The following is a 16,296-nucleotide window of genomic DNA, read 5'->3' as shown; positions in this document are numbered from 1 at the left end:
ATGTCTCAATTCCCCTATGCCTACTATTTCTTGTATTTTATCTTAGGATGGATTTATCCCAAGCATGTTTACATTCAGTTACTGTGGATTTACCGACCACGTCTGCTGGAAGTTTGTTCCAAGCATCTACTACTCTTTCACTAAAATAATATTTTCTCACATTACTTCTAATCTTTCCCCCAACTAACTTCAGATTGTGTCCCCTTGTTCTTGTGTTCACTTTCCCTCCTGAACCTTATTTAACCCTTTAACATATTTAAATGTTTTGATCCTGTCCCCTCTTTTCCTTCTGTCCTCCAGACTATACAGATTGACTTCATTAAGTCTTTCCTGATACGTTTTATGCTTAAGACCTTCCACCATTTTTGTAGCCCGTCTTTGGACCCGTTCAATTTTATCAATATCTTCTTGTAGATGAGGTCTATGAGGTAGATGTATTTGAGCCATATTTCTTCCACGAGTCGTTCACGCAGTCTTAGAATGGCAACATATATCAGAAGGCATCTAGTCCAACTCCCTGTCTGGTGCAGAATTTGCTAAAAGCAGGCATTGCAATTTCTGAGGGTATCTGATGAAAGGGAATATAATACCCATTGAGGCAAGTGATAGCGCTCACTGTCGGGAAATTGCCTGAGATTATGTGACACATTCTCCCTTAAGGCTTCCTTCTTGCCTTTTAAAATGTTAGGAGGGAAAAAAGCTGCTAAAACCAGAATTATTTGGTACTGCTCTTGCTTAGATGAAACATCTTGAAAGTTATGTGTTTTAACTTTTTTTGTTTGAGGAGCAAGGTGTTGTACCTCTGAGGCTGTCGTGAAAGCAAACATTGTCTTGAGTAGTAGTATTTTTTTTGAGGGGGAGGTTTGTTTCTTTTGAATATCTGTGTATTTAAATAATTTATGCTGGCAACAATTAACTACACTGCAATGCAAGTTATCTGAAATAATAAGACGGAGAGCAAAAAACAAAGCATGGGTTTAAAAAAGTATTTCATTTTGAATTTGGAAAAAAGGAAATATGAAATACCTTACGAGCTATGGAAATTATGCTTAACATATTAAACATTTAAATATACTTTTCTCTCTTTGGCTTGTGAATGAAATTTCTCTCTAGACCAGGAATTCTCATCAATCCTATCTTTTATGTTAATCACCATGAACTGCTGAGTTGATAATAAAGCCCCAAAAGACTTGGTTTGCTTGCTTTGCTGAGTTCTGAGACAAAAATGGAAAAGGGCCAGGCCACATATATTGTACTTTTCTGAAAATAAATACAAAACTTTCATTTTTTCACTCATATTTCAGGAGAGACAAGCATAGAAACATAGAAGATTGACTTCAAAAAAGACCTCATGGTCCATCTAGTCTGCTCTTATAAGTCATCCTTTCCCCCTAGGCTATTACAAGTTATGCATGGTATGTTTGTGTGTATGTTTGGGTTTTTTTTATAATAAGGGTTTTTTAGTTGTTTTTATTAATTGGATTGTTCATGTTGTTTTACCACTGTTGTTAACCGCCCCAAGTCTGCGGAGAGGGGCGGCATACAAATCCAATTAATAATAATAATAATAATAATAATAATAATAATAATAATAATTCCTGTATTTTATCTTAGGATAGATGGATGGATGTTTATCCCAGACATGTTTAAATTCAGTTACTCTGAATTTAAAAACCACGTCTGCTGAAAGTTTGTTCCAAACATCTACTACTCTTTCAGTAAAATATTATTTTCTCATGTTGCTTTTGATCTTTCCCCCAGCTAATCTCAGATTGTGCCCCCTTGTTCTTGTGTTCACTTTCCTATTAAAAACACTTCCCTCCTGAACCTTATTTAACCCTTTAACATATTTAAATGTTTCGATCATGTCCCCCCCTTCCCTTCTGTCCTCCAGACTAAGCAGTGCTGGGAACTGCATGATTTGGAAGCAGGCAAAGAAAGTTCAGATCCGTGTTTGGCCTTTGTTGTTGTCTGAGAAGTCTTGAGTATTTTAACCAGGGTAGATGTTAGTTTTCAGATTTAAAAAATACCAGTGCTGAGCTCTAGGAAGATAAGGCAGAATCTTAATGCTGTAGAGCAGTGTTTCCCAACCTTGGTAACTTGGAGATATCTGGACTTCAACTCCCAGAATTCCCCAGCCAGCATTTGCTGGCTGGGGAATTCTGGGACTTGAAGTCCAAATATCTTCAAATGGCCAAGGTTGGGAAACACTGCTGTAGAGTAATAAATGCCCTATGTTATATTGTTAAATGTTCACTTAAATCTTAAAAAAAAAAATGCTTCGGTTCACTTTATGTGAAAACTACTTGTTTCTGCCTTGATTAAAGAACGATGAATCTGGACATCGGGAGAGCCACAGCTATAAAGGGAGGCTTGTGTGTAGAGTTGCATTTGTTCCTTGGCTGAGTGTGTGAGCTAACAAGCTGCCTACAATGCCCTTAGAAAAGCCCTGGGCAGAGGGTGGGTGTATCCACAATATTCCCCTTGGGACGATTCCAAAGATACATTTTTTAAAAACTAAATATGAACCCGGCCAGATGGCTTTGGACTGGAGCAAGGATCCAGTCCATTCTGGCTGCATAGACAAAATAGTGTGTGCCCATTGTGCCTCAGCTGACACCCTCGCTGCTGCCAATTGTACTGAGCAGCTTGCAAGGCAGGAGACTTCCTCTTTCCTAGTTGCCAGCAATCTCAGCACAGATTGCTAGAGTCCCCGACTTCCTTCCTTGCCTTTAATAACAGAAACAAAACGTTGCAGCCATGGAGATGTCATAAGAATATAAGAAGGGCCATGATGAATCGGGCCAAAGCCCATCGAGTCCAGCATTCTGTGTCACACAGTGGCCCACCAATTGTACATGGGGATCTTGAGTAGAAAGAGAAGGCAAAACCCTCCCTTTCCCTCGACCCCAAACAACTGGTACTCAAGGGAATCCTGCCTGCCTCAACCAACATAGAGGTGGCAATTGGACATCCATTTCAATAACCACCGATACACTTGACATCCATCAATCTGTCTAATCCTCCCTTGAAGCTATCCAGGCTGACAGCTGTCACGACCTCTTCTGGAAGTGAATTCCATAAACTGTTCTGTCTGGGTGCCCCCAGACTTCAACACCAACTGGAAAAAGCAGCCAGACACGCTGGTAAAAGCAAAAGCACTTTATAGTTTGAAAAATAAACACAGAGAAAAACCTGTTCTTCCCAACAGGCAGGCTATGAGACTTCACAGCAGAGTCCTGATGGCCAGACAATACAGCAGACTTCTTGCTGGCACACCCACCACTGTAGAGAATAAGACCCACACCTTTGTCCCCCAAGGTTTCAGTATTCAAAGTCACAAACCAGAATTCCAAGACGCCAAAGATCACAGCCAGGTCCCAGGACTCCCAAAGATAATACTCCACAAGCCAGGAAGGGTGGGCCTGCCTTTTCAGCCTTTCCAGAGAGCACCACACCCAAACCCAGCTGTTGCCTCTTTAGTGCTGAAAGTACCTGGCTAATTGTCCCCTTCGTTGTGTTGCTCTTCTCTGCCGGAGATCTATTATTGCTTGTGCATTTTCATCTAAGGAATCCAGGCTGCTTGCTGGGGAGAGCTCCCTCTCGGGGGACTCTGGCTGTCCTCCCTCTCCCTCAGCCTGAGATTCCTCCTCCCTGTCTGCCTGAACCTCCTGTTCCTCATCCTCCCCCTCTGAGCAGGAAGCCGGCAGAGGATCAGCCGTTCCCTGAGGGGCCTCAGACGGAATCACAACATAAACCAATGACCCTCTGGGCGAAGAAATATTTCCCTTTATTTGTCCTCACTTTCTTACCTAAGAGCTTTAGGCAGTGCCCCCTCGTCCTAGTATTGTGGGATAGAGAAAAGAATTTTTCTCCATCCACCTTTTCTATCCCATGCATGATTTTATACACATCGAACAAGTCACCCCTTAAATGCCATCTTTCAAGGCTGAAGAGACCAAGGCGTTGCAACCTGGTTTCATCAGGGAGGTGCTCTATTTCCTTGATCATTCTTGTTGCCCTTTTTTGCACCTTTTCCAGTTCCATTATATCTTTCTTGAGGTGCGGTGACCAGAATTGTACACGGTACTCCAGCATTTCTGACAGTCTCAAAATGGGAGACCAGTGTGGTCAGGCGGTAGGAAAAGCAAGTAGGATGCTTGGCTGCATAGCTAGAGGTATAACAAGCAGGAAGAGGGAGATTGTGATCCCGCTATATGGACCGCTGGTGAGACCACATTTGGAATACTATTGACAAAATTGAACGGGTCCAAAGACGAGCTACAAGAATGGTGGAAGGCCTTAAGCATAAAACGTATCAGGAAAGACTTAATGAACTCAATCTGTATAGTCTGGAGGACAGAAGGAAAAGGGGGGACATGATCGAAACATTTAAATATGTTAAAGGGTTAAATAAGGTCCAGGAGGGAAGTGTTTTTAATAGGAAAGTGAACACAAGAACAAGGGGACACCATCTGAAGTTAGTTGGGGGGAAAGATCAAAAGCATCATGAGAAAATATTATTTTACTGAAAGAGTAGTAGATCCTTGGAACAAACTTCCAGCAGACGTGGTAGATAAATCCACAGTAACTGAATTTAAACATGCCTGGGATAAACATATATCCATCCTAAGGTAAAATACAGGAAATAGTATAAGGGCAGACTAGATGGACCATGAGGTTTTTTTCTGCCGTCAATCTTCTATGTTTCTATGATTCTCCCTCACATCTTTTTTTACCTCAAAGGCCTTATTTTCTGCGATGCTTTTTACAGTTTGTGCTCTTGCTGTTCTGCAGGTGGGCCTGATCAGAATAATGTTCAACATAAACCCTCTGGAGAACCTCAGGGTTTACATCAGCAGCCGCCCACCTCTTGTGGTGTTTATGATCAGCGTCAGCGCAATGGCCATCGCTTTCCTGACTCTGGGTTATTTCTTTAAGATCAAAGAGATCAAGTCCCCTGAAATGACGGAGGTAAAGTACAAATTGAGTCTATAGCTGAACTTCTACCCTCCAGCTTTGTACCAGGGAGGGGCTATATGTTTTTTCTGTTGGATCACCCTGGTATATTGAAGGAACGTCACAGTTCCTTTTTGCCTATAGGCCCAACCCAGGGCCATTTCAAGGCAGTTAATTTGTTCATAGCCAACAAACTATGTTCTGTATGTATCACATGTGTTTGCTGAATTTTTAAAATTAAGGGAGACTAGGATAGCGCTATTTCGGCCTTATAATGGCCTCATCAGTTAGCCATATATATAAGCCATATTTATAATATAATAAATAATAATAATAATAATAATAATAATAATAATAATAATAATATATTAGATTTGTATGCCGTCCCTCTCCGAAGACTCGGGGCGGTTCACAAAACGATAAAAACAATATTATACAGGCACAAATCTAATATTAAAAAAAACTAAAAACCCTATCATAATTAAAAACCAAACAGCACATACATACCAAACATAAATTATAATAAGCCTGGGGGAAAGGTGTCTCAGATCCCCCATGCCTGGCGGTATAGGTGGGTCTTAAGTAGTTTACGGAAGACAAGGAGGGTGGGAGCAGTATATAAGTATACTCACACACACACTGTATTTTTCGGAGTATAAGATGCACCTTAGTTTTTGGGGAGAAAAATAGGGAAAAGAATCTGCTTACCAGGTATTCATTTGGCTAGTGTGCTTAGTGTGGTCAGCTTCAGCACATCATTTTATCCCCTGGTTAGGGCTTTAAAAAAATGTTATCGGAGAGAGTAACAATGAAAGAGCTTGCAAGCCAGTAAGAGCTGGGAACATCATTAGCACCTGGAAAGAAACATTTGGAGCAAGTAGAGCAATGGAAAAAACCCTGCAAAGACTTAGGGCTTGGAAAACATTCTTTGCAGAGAGTAACAATGAAAGAGCCTGCAAGGTAAGAGCTGGGAAGATTGGTAGCAGCTGGTTAGGGATGGAAAGAAACTTATTCGGAGCATGGTAGAGCAATGAAAAAAACCCTGCAAAGGCTTAGGGCTTGGAAAACATTCTTTGCAGAGAGAAACAATGAAAGAACCTGCAAGGTAAGAGCTGGGAAGATTGTTAGCAGCTAGTTAGGGCTGAAAAAAAAGCTACATTCAGAGGATAAGACGCACCCTAATTATCAGCCTCTTTTAGGGAGGAAAAGGGTGCGTCTTATAGTCCAAAAATACAGTAATCAGGAGGACTTCTCATTATGAGTGTCTGATGGATGTGGACACCTTTGGATTGAAAGAGTCAAAATGTTTAAGCTGACACATTAATTTCAATGAGTCCAGTCAATCTTGCCTCAGAAGCAAAAGGCCATCTGTTTTGCTGGTGCCATTCTTGAACTCATTTTTAAACTGTTTAGCAATTCAGATTTAAAATTGTAAAAATGGAAGCATACTTCTGTTGTTGCAGATTACAGTAATAGCATCTTAATTCATGGTATTAGCATTGTGCCACATACTGTTTTCCTAGACTACTTTTCCTCACAGCTAATTAAAGGGTAGTTGTTTCAAATTGTAATCTCTTTCAAGATGCCCCTACCATGGTCATTTAACCCAGACGTGCAGCATCTTGGCACAGCTATATCTCTTAAATCATTGCTGTTATTGGGTGAGGTTGTGTTCTCTTGAATTAACCTTGCCACTTGTTAGTACAGTGGTACTTCGGTTCTCGACCACAATTCGTTCCAGAAGTGTGGTCGAGAACCGATTTGGTCGAGTTACCGAATTAGATTAGATTAGATTAGATTTATTGGATTTATATGCCGCCCCTCTCCGAAAACTCTGTTGACTCGAGTAGCAACAGCGCCGGGAACGTCACATAATGAAGGGAAGCTGCTGGAGTGGCTGAGATGGCTCCGGCGGCTTCCCTTCATCACGTGACGTTCCCGGCGCTGTTGCTCCTCGAAGGGAAGTCGCCGCCGGCAGGAAGGAGGAAGTTGGTGCAGCTGCCTACAGGTAACAAGACGAAGCATTGAGGAAAGGAGCCCCCCGAAGCTGCCGGGATTGCTAGCCAATGCACAAATGCGTGCTGGACCTGAGCTAGGGCAGCGGCTCATGTGCCAGCAGATATAGGTCTGCATGGCACGTGTGCCATAGGTTCACCATCACTGCCCTATAGGCACCGACTTCCACATTCTTATCATGAGCACATGATAAGAACACATGAGCCGCCCCGAGTCTGCAGAGAGAGGCGGCATACGGATCTAATAAATTGAATTAAATTAATCATTATAATTGGCTTCTGTAATTGCCCAGGGGGTTGGATCAACTACTTCATTGTAGTTTATTGACAGTTCTTTGCAGCATTAATTTTCTACTCATTTTATATGATTGGATAGTTTTGAACAATTCGTTTAGTGATCGTTCAAAGTAACATTTGGATAATTGACAAAATTTTCTGTGGCCGTTCGGTATCCGAATTTTTGTTCGGACACCGAAGGAAATTTTTGCTGGAAATTTTGTTCGGTATCCGAAATGTACGACAACCAAGGCATTCGAGAACCGAGGTACCACTGTATAAGAACATAATATGCTGACTTTGTGAGGGCTGTAATTCAACATAAGGCACTAAAGATCTCTTTTATCTTTAAGGACTGGAACACTTTCCTTCTGCGGTTTAATGATTTGGATTTCTGTATTTCGGAGAACGAAACATTAAAGCACCTGATAAATGACACCACAACTCCAGAGAATGCCATGACCAGCAGCCAAGCTCGTCCTTCCACGCCGTCGCCACAAACCCTTGAAGATTCCGGCCCCGTCAATACTTCCGTTGCCATCACTTTGACACTGGACCCCCTAAGACCCTTCGGTGGCATTTCTCGGAATGTCACGGGTTTATCTTCTACAATTTTTGGTCACCAAATTGGACTTTCAGGTACCATTTATTTCAAGTGTCATATTTAAGATTGTTACCCAAGCAGCACATCCTCCCTCTCCACGTCTCTGAAATATTCCAATGGAATAACCTACCCAGGCTTCATGCTCGGGGGAATCCAGAGCAGAGGTCTTCAAACTTGGCAACTTTAAGACTTGTGGACTTCAACTTCCAGAATTCTCCAGCCAGCTATGCTGGCTGGAGAATTCTGGGAGTTGGAGTCCACAAGTCTTAAAGTTGCTAAGTTTGAGGACCCCTGATCCAGAGCATGATACCATAGTCTTTCGAGATTGAAGTATGTCAATGCATATTTAAGGGCCTGAAGCCCTGTGGGAGAAAGTGGGAATAGCCAAAGGCAAACGAAGCTTACGAAAGGCAAGGAGGGTGGGGGCAATTCTGATCTCCAGGGGGAGCTGGTTCCAGAGGGTCAGGGCCGCCACAGAGAAGGCTCTTCCCCTGGGTCCCGCCAGACGACATTGTTTAGTTGACAGGACCTGAAGAAGACCGATTCTGTGGGACCTAACCAGTCACTGGGATTTGTGCGGCAGAAGGCGGACCCGGATGTATTCTGGTCCGATGCCATGAAGGGCTTTATAGGTCATAACCAACACTTTGAATTGTGACCGGAAACTGATCGGCAACCAGTGCAGACTGAGGAGTATTGGTGTAACATGGGCATACCTGGGGAAGTCCATCATTGCTCTCGCAGCTGCATTCTTCCCGATCTGAAGTTTCCGAACACTTTTCAAAGGTAGCCCCATGTAGAGAGCGTTACAGTAGTCGAGCCTCGAGGTGATGAGGGCATGAGTGACTGTGAGCAGTGACTCCTGGTCCAAATAGGGCCGCAACTGGTGCACCAGGCGAACCAAGCAAAGTCAATGGAGAAGCCAAATTCACTTAACAACTGTGTTATTAACTTAACAACCACACTGATCCAGTTAGCAACTGTGGCATGAAAGGTTATAAAATGGGGCAAAATTCACTTAACCAACTGTCTCACTTAGCAACTGTGGGCTCAACTGTGGTTGTAGGTCGAGGACTCCCTGTGCTCACTTGAATTAAATTTTTCATTCATCCTGACATGCTATGCTTTCTCCCTTTCTTCCGCTCGCCCCACTCCCAAAGGCAGAGAAGCTCATGAGGAAATCAACATCACCTTCACCCTTCCCACTGCCTGGAATTCAGATGACTGCGCTCTGCATGGCCGCTGCGACCAGGTTGTCTTCACGACTTGCATGACAGTTACAGCCGCTGCCTCGGTTTTCCCAGTCACGATGTAAGGCTCTAACCAATGCTCATTCCTCCCAGGGAAACCTTTCAATTTCAATTTCGATTTATTAGATTTTTATGCCGCCCCTCTCCGAAGACTCGAGGCGGCTCACAACAACAATAAAAACAGTATCACAATGGAACAAATCTAATAATAAAATTACATTAAACTGCAGTTTTCCATGCCTTCAGATTTGGCACTTTTAAGAGACACAGAGGCAGTTTTTCCAGTTTAAAATTTTTAAAGAAGAATTTATAACGTGTTCCTAGAAGTCGCAAATAGAAACTCCTAGTTTATTCACCACCATTTCTCCGCAAATAGTGATAGATATATTTTGTAGGAAAGGGAGAAATGGAGGAGGGAGGAATGTGGAAAAAGGGGTCATCCGACTTCAGGGGATAGTTGACCCAAGGGGAAAAAGATGGAAACATAGAAGATTGATGGCAGAAAAAGACCCCATGGTCCCTCAAGTCTGCCCTTATACTATTTCCTGTATTTTATCTTAGGATGGATATATGTTTATCCCAGGCACGTTTAAATTCAGTTACTGTGGATTTACCAACCAGGTCTGCTGGAAGTTTGTTCCAAGCATCTACGACTCTTTCAGTAAAATAATATTTTCTCATGTTGCTCCTGATCTTTCTCCCAACGAACCTCAGATTGTGTCCCCTTGTTCTTGTGTTCATTTTCCTATTAAAAACATGTGCATGTTTTTTTTTAAATTATGGGTTTTTAGCTTTCTAATTATTGAATTTGTATTATATATAGTTTTCTGTTGCTGTTGTGAGCCGCCCCGAGTGTGCGGAGAGGGGCGGCATACAAATTTAATAAATAAATAAATAAACTTCCCTCCTGAGCCTTATTTAGCCCTTCAACATATTTAAATGTTTTGATCATGTCCCTCCTTTCCCTTCTGTCCTCCAGATTATATAGATTGAGTTCATTAAGTAAGTCTTTCCTGATAAGTTTTATGCTTAAGACCAGGGGTCCTCAAACTTGGCAACTTTAAGACTTGTGGACTTCAACTCCTAGAATTCTGCATAGCTGGCTGGAGAATTCTGGAAGTTGAAGTCCACAAGTCTTAAAGTTGCCAAGTTTGAAGACCTCTGCTTAAGACCTTCCACCAAGATGGTGGAGGCTTGGATACACAGCTCAACATTATGTGTTTCTCTACAGTCAGCCACCACACTGTATTCCGGAAACGTATATTAACGCAAGCTTTTGGTACAAGATTGTCACAACTGCAAGGGACTCCAACACAAAATATGCCCAAGACTACAACCCTTTCTGGTGTTACAAGGGAGCTGTTGGCAAAGTCTATCATGCATTAAATCCCAAATTGACAGTTATTGTTCCAGATGTAAGTGATTATTATTATTATTACATTTTGCTATGAATTGTGACTGGGCTTGTATGAACAAAATTTGGACATGTTCTCCTTGGAAGTGCACATGCTCTGTCCATTGTGTCATGATTCAGATCTTGCCATAAGGTATGTGTGGGGCAAAGGCGGAATGGTTTGGAATTGTTGCATGCAGTTTCTTCACAACCTTAGGCAGTGCCTTCTCTTTCTCCATTCAGGATGACCGCTCCCTAATTAATCTGCATTTAATGCACACCAGTTACTTTCTTTTTGTGATGGTCATCACCCTGTTCTGCTACGCAGTCATCAGAGGCAGACCAATCAAATTGCGACAAAGCAGCTCGGAGTTCTGTCCTGAAAAGGTAAGCGCCAAAGTCATTTGTGGAGGAGCTAACTTGAGGGAGGGAGTCCCTGCTTCCTTAGCAACTATTGTCATTCTGGGAATTATTCATAAATGGCTGTAGGCCCTAATGTTGCATTCATGCATTGGCTGAAATGCACTGGCAGCTCCACCGTCTCGATATACAGTGGTACTTCTACCTAAGAACGCCTGTACTTATGAACTTTTCTAGATAAGAACTGAGTGTTCAATTTTTTTTGGTCATTTTCCACTTACAAACCGAAGCCTCCAAAACTGTAACCAGAAAAGGCAGGGAGAAGCCTCCTTGGGGCCTCTCTAGGAATCTCCTGGGAGGAAACAGGCCCAGAAAAGGCAGGGAGAAGCCTCTGTGGGGCCTCTCTAGGAATCTCCTGGGAGGAATCAGGGCTGGAAAAGGCAGGGAGATGCCTCTGTGGGGCCTCTCTAGGAATCTCCTGGGAGGAAACAGGGCTGGAAAAGGCGGGGAATAGCCTCTGTGGGGCCTCTCTAGGAATCTCCTGGGAGGAAACAGGGCCTCCACCCTCCCTGTGGTTTCCGCATTATTTGCTTTTACATTGATTCCTATGAGAAAAATTGCTTCTTCTTACAGACTTTTCTACTTAAGAACCTGGTCATAGAACAAATTAAGTTCGTAAGTAGAGGTACCACTGTACTGGAATAGATTAACCTCTTAAAAATAGGGAGACCAGTAGCAGGCTTGACACCTATTTTATTTTCCAAATCCAGTGGAAGCTACTTTGAGGTCTCTCAATTTTTTTGATCCTTGCCTATTTTTCTTTTGGTTGTGTTTTTTTACAGAACTATAGAATTCTGATTAGAATCAGAGTTGGAAAGAAGCTTAAAGGTCATCAAATTCAGTTTTTTTGTGCCCTGTCATGCAGAATTCACTTCAGCTTCTTTAGATACCTTTGACTTCTATCGTGCAGTTTTCTGTTCTTCCCCGTCAAAAACCAAAAACACAAGGCGACTTACAAATGGGTGCTTATTTTAATTTCATCACAACCTTGCAGTGTAGGCAGGCTAGGAGAGCATGACTTGCCTAGAAGCGTACTGTGAACCGCACTGATTAATCTTGCGAATTTGAAACTCCTATTTTGCATTTCCAAGTAAGACCCTTGAGTGAAAATCCGAAGAATCTTTGCTAGGCAATTCCAGAGGACATTTCTGGAATGTTGACTGCCTCACCAATTAGCTGCTATGTGCACAAAATGTCTGTTGTGATGGGTGAGGCTAATTGTAAACATCATGAAAAAAAGAAGCACTATTTTGTTGTTCCCTTTGATTCCAGGGGTCTGTGGGACTTAGGAAATATTATGTGGAAATAATAATAATAAAAATAATAAAAATAATAAAAATAAAAATAATAAAAATTATTGTTGTTGTTGTTGTTATTATTATTATTATTATTATTATTATTATTTTATTAGATTTGTATGCCGCCCCTCCCCGAAGACTCGGAGCAGCTCACAACAAACAATCCATTTTGTTTTCTGGCTGCCTGAAAGGAGTATATTCAAATGCAAAGTTAAACCACAGCTTTCAGCAAGGCTTACAAATATAATAGGATATATCATGGGGTGCATAGAAGGCGTGTATGAGTATCAATATGTGGATGCATCTATTCAAGGGGGTCCGTGTTGTCTGGTGACAGTAGAGACAGTTACGGAGTTTGACAGGTCAAGATCTGACTTCACTTTATAGCAGCTTCATATGTCAAAGTCCAACTAAGAGGCATTCCATACGTCAGTGATGGTGAACCTTTTTTCCCTTGGGTGCCAAGAGTGTGGGTGTGCGCTATTGCAGATGCGTGAGTGCCCACGCCCATAATTCAATGCCTGGGGAGACCAAAAACAACTTCCCCTGCCCCCCGGAGGCCCTCTGGAGGTTGGAAATGGCCCAGTTTCCCAACTTCCGGTGGGCCCAGTAAGCTCGTGTTTCGGCCACCCCAGGTTCCAATGTCTTCCCTGGAGCCGGAGGAGGATAAAAGCACCCTCCCCATCCCCCTGGAGGCTCTCTGGAAGCCAAAAACACCCTCCCAGAGCCTCTGTGCAAGCCAAAAATCAGGTGGCTGGCACACACATGCACATTGGAGCTGAGCTAGGGCAACGGCTCACGTGCCAGCAGATATGGCTCCACGTGCCACCTGTGCCATCCGTGCCATAGGTTCCCCATCACTGCCATATGTCATCTCTCATCATTTTCCCAATTCAAATCACACACCGACTTATTATGACCTTATACAACTTGTAGCTGAAATCTTCTTTCCTCTTTTCTCTCCCCTCCTCCCAAACTCCAGGTTGCTTTCTCAGAAGCATGATCCATTGCCTCCTTCCTCCAAAAGTGACCAAGTCTGCAATCATTGCCTGCTGAACCCAGAAATGGGTCCTGATTGGTTATGGATTTATCATGAGACGTTGGATTATTCCAACCAAAGACTTTTAAAGTGCCTGTAATGGTTATTTATATAAAAGAGTATCCTTGGAACAGATTATGCCAGCGCAGCTAAGATTATTGGGAGTCCTTTCGTGTTTTCATTGGAATGTTTTGTGTCTGTGTGACTCTACATCAGAAGGATCGGAAACATGTCTTAACTGCGTTGGGACAGTATAGATGCCTTCGCGGGTGTCCAAAACAAAGCACCTTATTTCTCCCAGTGATCTATCTAGGGTTCCAGACAGTGCACATCTCTACTATGACAGTACAATTCCAAAGTCACTGATGGTTCCACTGAAGCGTGTGTTTGTGTGTACATGTCTGTGTGAAAGAGAGAGCGAGGGTTGCTTTTTCTTTCCATTTTTCACCCTGCTTGCAAAAAGTTACCCACTTTTCTAGATTTGTTTTAGGAAAAAAATCACATACACAAACAACCAGCATTCAATCACATTTTAATACTAGTTAAGATAGATAATGATGATTATAATTTTAGATTGGAAAACAAAACAAGAAAGGCAGTGTTCCGATTCACATTCTCTTTCTTTTGAAGCAGCTGTAAACTTTCTTAAGTCAAAGTTGGCCAATTGTCCGTTGTCCATGCTAGATCCCAAGTTGGGGCTATTGTCTGCAGAGATACCTTTTGTGTTGGGTTGCATATACTAATGAGTTACATAGTTGGGGTATGTCAACGATGAATTAGTTTTGCCTTCGCTAGAATCTTCCAAGTTATGGAACACAAAAGTATTTGAATGTCCAGCTATTTGAATGTAGGAAAGCATTTGGGAATGAAACTCTTCTATCTACATCTGTATCAATATCAACTTTATTTGATTAGTCAATCGACCATATCAAAGCGAGGAAAAGGACCACATCGGTCTTCATAAAACTATGACTGGTTAAAATACAATAAAATTGGCTAAAATAGAGGGAATTTGAATAAATAATAAGTTAAAATGCAGTATAATATGCTAAAATTGAGTAGTAAAACTTGAGAATAGAACTCTGTAGATTAGCTGTTGCTCTCTAAAAGTACAATTTGGCTTGGGGAGGTACTAATGACGTGAAAGGGTAAGTGGTCTCTTTGGATGGGCCCTTGAAATGCACCCGGAAGCACTTTCTGCAGATTTGTTTGTGAACAAAGGTGACGAACTGTCTAGAACTATGGAAAAGAGATGAAGTCATGTTCAGCTCTGGACATGCACAAGTTTTACTCCTTGCAACCTTTCTCAGCCCAGCGCCCCCCCCCCTCCCCAATCCTGACTCTCTTGGCATTCATCATATTGGTCAGCTTCCTTCTTTCAATGAATATAGGATATTGTACCTTGACATTACTTTGAAAACACTGCTAATTGCCTTAATGACTTTTCCATTTTCTTCTTTGGTAGCAGCATCTTCCCGCATTGAGCAATTGTTTGCACTTTCTGCTATGATGATTCTCACAGTAGATGATGTCCTTTACAAATGTCTCCGTCAAATAACACGTTGCTTGTTTTTTGTTGGGGGGGGGGAAAAGATTCCTTATTAAGTTGATTTGTTTGCTTGGTATCTTGATATATTTCCAAGATGGGGGAGATGTCCACATTTTAGTGTTGAATAGCGAATGGGCTGAAATAAAGAAAGACGGTGTTGTGATTTTTTTTAAATAGAATTCCCTTCCGATGGTTTTAAATGTGCTAGCTTGGGAAATAGATTGTGGAATTAGGAGGGGGGAAACAATATTATATTTCTACTTTTTGGCTTCTATGGTCCATTCTAGATAGGAACTACTGATGGTTCAGGAATGATTCTCAGGCAGTGGAGGGCTACAATGGGTTATAGGGTTTGGGTGAAAAAAATCCAGGCAAGAGGGTACAAATGGAATATTGCAGTGGTCGTTTGGATCATATTGATCTTGCCTTTTTTTTTCTTTTTTCATGTTCGCTTATTACTTGAATCAGTTTGATTCTCTTTGTTTTCTTTTAGAATCTGCCATTTCTGTTGGTCTCTGGCCAACAGTATATCAGAGTTTCACAACCTAGCCAATTTTAAGATGCATGGACTTCAACTCCAAGAATTTCCAGCATGGTAGGCTAGGGCATTCTGGGAGTGGAAGTCCACATATCTTCAAGTTGCCAAGGTTGCAAAACCCAGCAGCATATGAAGGCTCCCAATGTTAGTTCCCTCCCCTTAGCCTCCCACTGCAGGTTGCAGTCTTATCAGCAGCAGGATTAAAATGGCATTTAATTTGTCTCTGAGCCTGGTGGTCAGTGATTTGTTAATGCAATTTTTCTCCTAGGTTAATTTTTTTTGTGTTTGTAAGATGTGGATATTGCTTTGCAAAAATAAAGTTTATTATCAATCCTACTGACAAAATGGAAACCTGGAGCATTTTATTGAGTGTGAGTGGGCTCATTCTGTTTGCTTTTGTTATGGTCTACTCTTCATAGTTGAAACAAATGAATCTCCTTAGAAGAAATTTAGGTCAGGCTTGTTGAAAGAAAATCTTACCTTGGATTTCTCCATTACAGAAACTAAAATGTTTCTCAATGTTTATATTATGCCAGGAATTCTCTGCATTTGATAGTTAAATTATTATAAAAATAAAAATAATATAGATTAAAACAAGATTAAAATGAGCAGAACTACAAAACATAAATATTAGGAAAAGCAATAGTAATTATGATTAATGCAATAGAAATCACAGAATAGCAACAAATCATTTAAATTATTTTTCTAAAAAGCCCAACAACTTAGTGATCATTCCCTACTGAATTCTGACCAACACTGTGTAATCTGCAGCAAGATATATATGGGCATTCAATTTTCAGGTCTTCACTGGGGGGGGGGTGTTACTTTGCATAGATTGGATCAATCCCCTTTTCTAAATAAAGAAGATAGCCAAAGTCCCTTTTTGGTGCACAGAAAAGTGAGGTATAAATGTTGAAAATAGACAATGTGGTTGACCCCCCCCCCCCAAAAAAAA

The 16,296-nt window shown here is 41.7% G+C and overlaps 1 protein-coding gene across 1 annotated transcript in view; it reads left to right on the top strand.

Annotated features, from left to right (window-relative positions):
• The window catches only part of TMEM248 (transmembrane protein 248), a 31,089-nt gene extending 15,403 nt beyond the window's left edge, over positions 1-15,686 (top strand). The window contains exons 3-8 of the mRNA XM_070735004.1: positions 4,798-4,974; positions 7,604-7,889; positions 9,015-9,165; positions 10,336-10,519; positions 10,741-10,884; positions 13,198-15,686. Of these exons, the coding sequence (XP_070591105.1) occupies positions 4,816-4,974; positions 7,604-7,889; positions 9,015-9,165; positions 10,336-10,519; positions 10,741-10,884; positions 13,198-13,218 (945 nt within the window). The 5' untranslated portion in view covers positions 4,798-4,815 and the 3' untranslated portion in view covers positions 13,219-15,686. The remainder of the gene's footprint in view (positions 1-4,797; positions 4,975-7,603; positions 7,890-9,014; positions 9,166-10,335; positions 10,520-10,740; positions 10,885-13,197) is intronic.
• The last annotated feature ends 610 nt before the right edge of the window (positions 15,687-16,296 follow it).

The sequence above is a fragment of the Erythrolamprus reginae genome, chromosome 1, assembly GCF_031021105.1.
Source record: "Erythrolamprus reginae isolate rEryReg1 chromosome 1, rEryReg1.hap1, whole genome shotgun sequence".
Classification (NCBI taxonomy): Eukaryota; Metazoa; Chordata; class Lepidosauria; order Squamata; family Dipsadidae; genus Erythrolamprus; species Erythrolamprus reginae.
The sequence above is the reverse complement of the archived record's forward strand: the minus strand, read 5'-3'. Positions and strand labels throughout refer to the sequence as shown.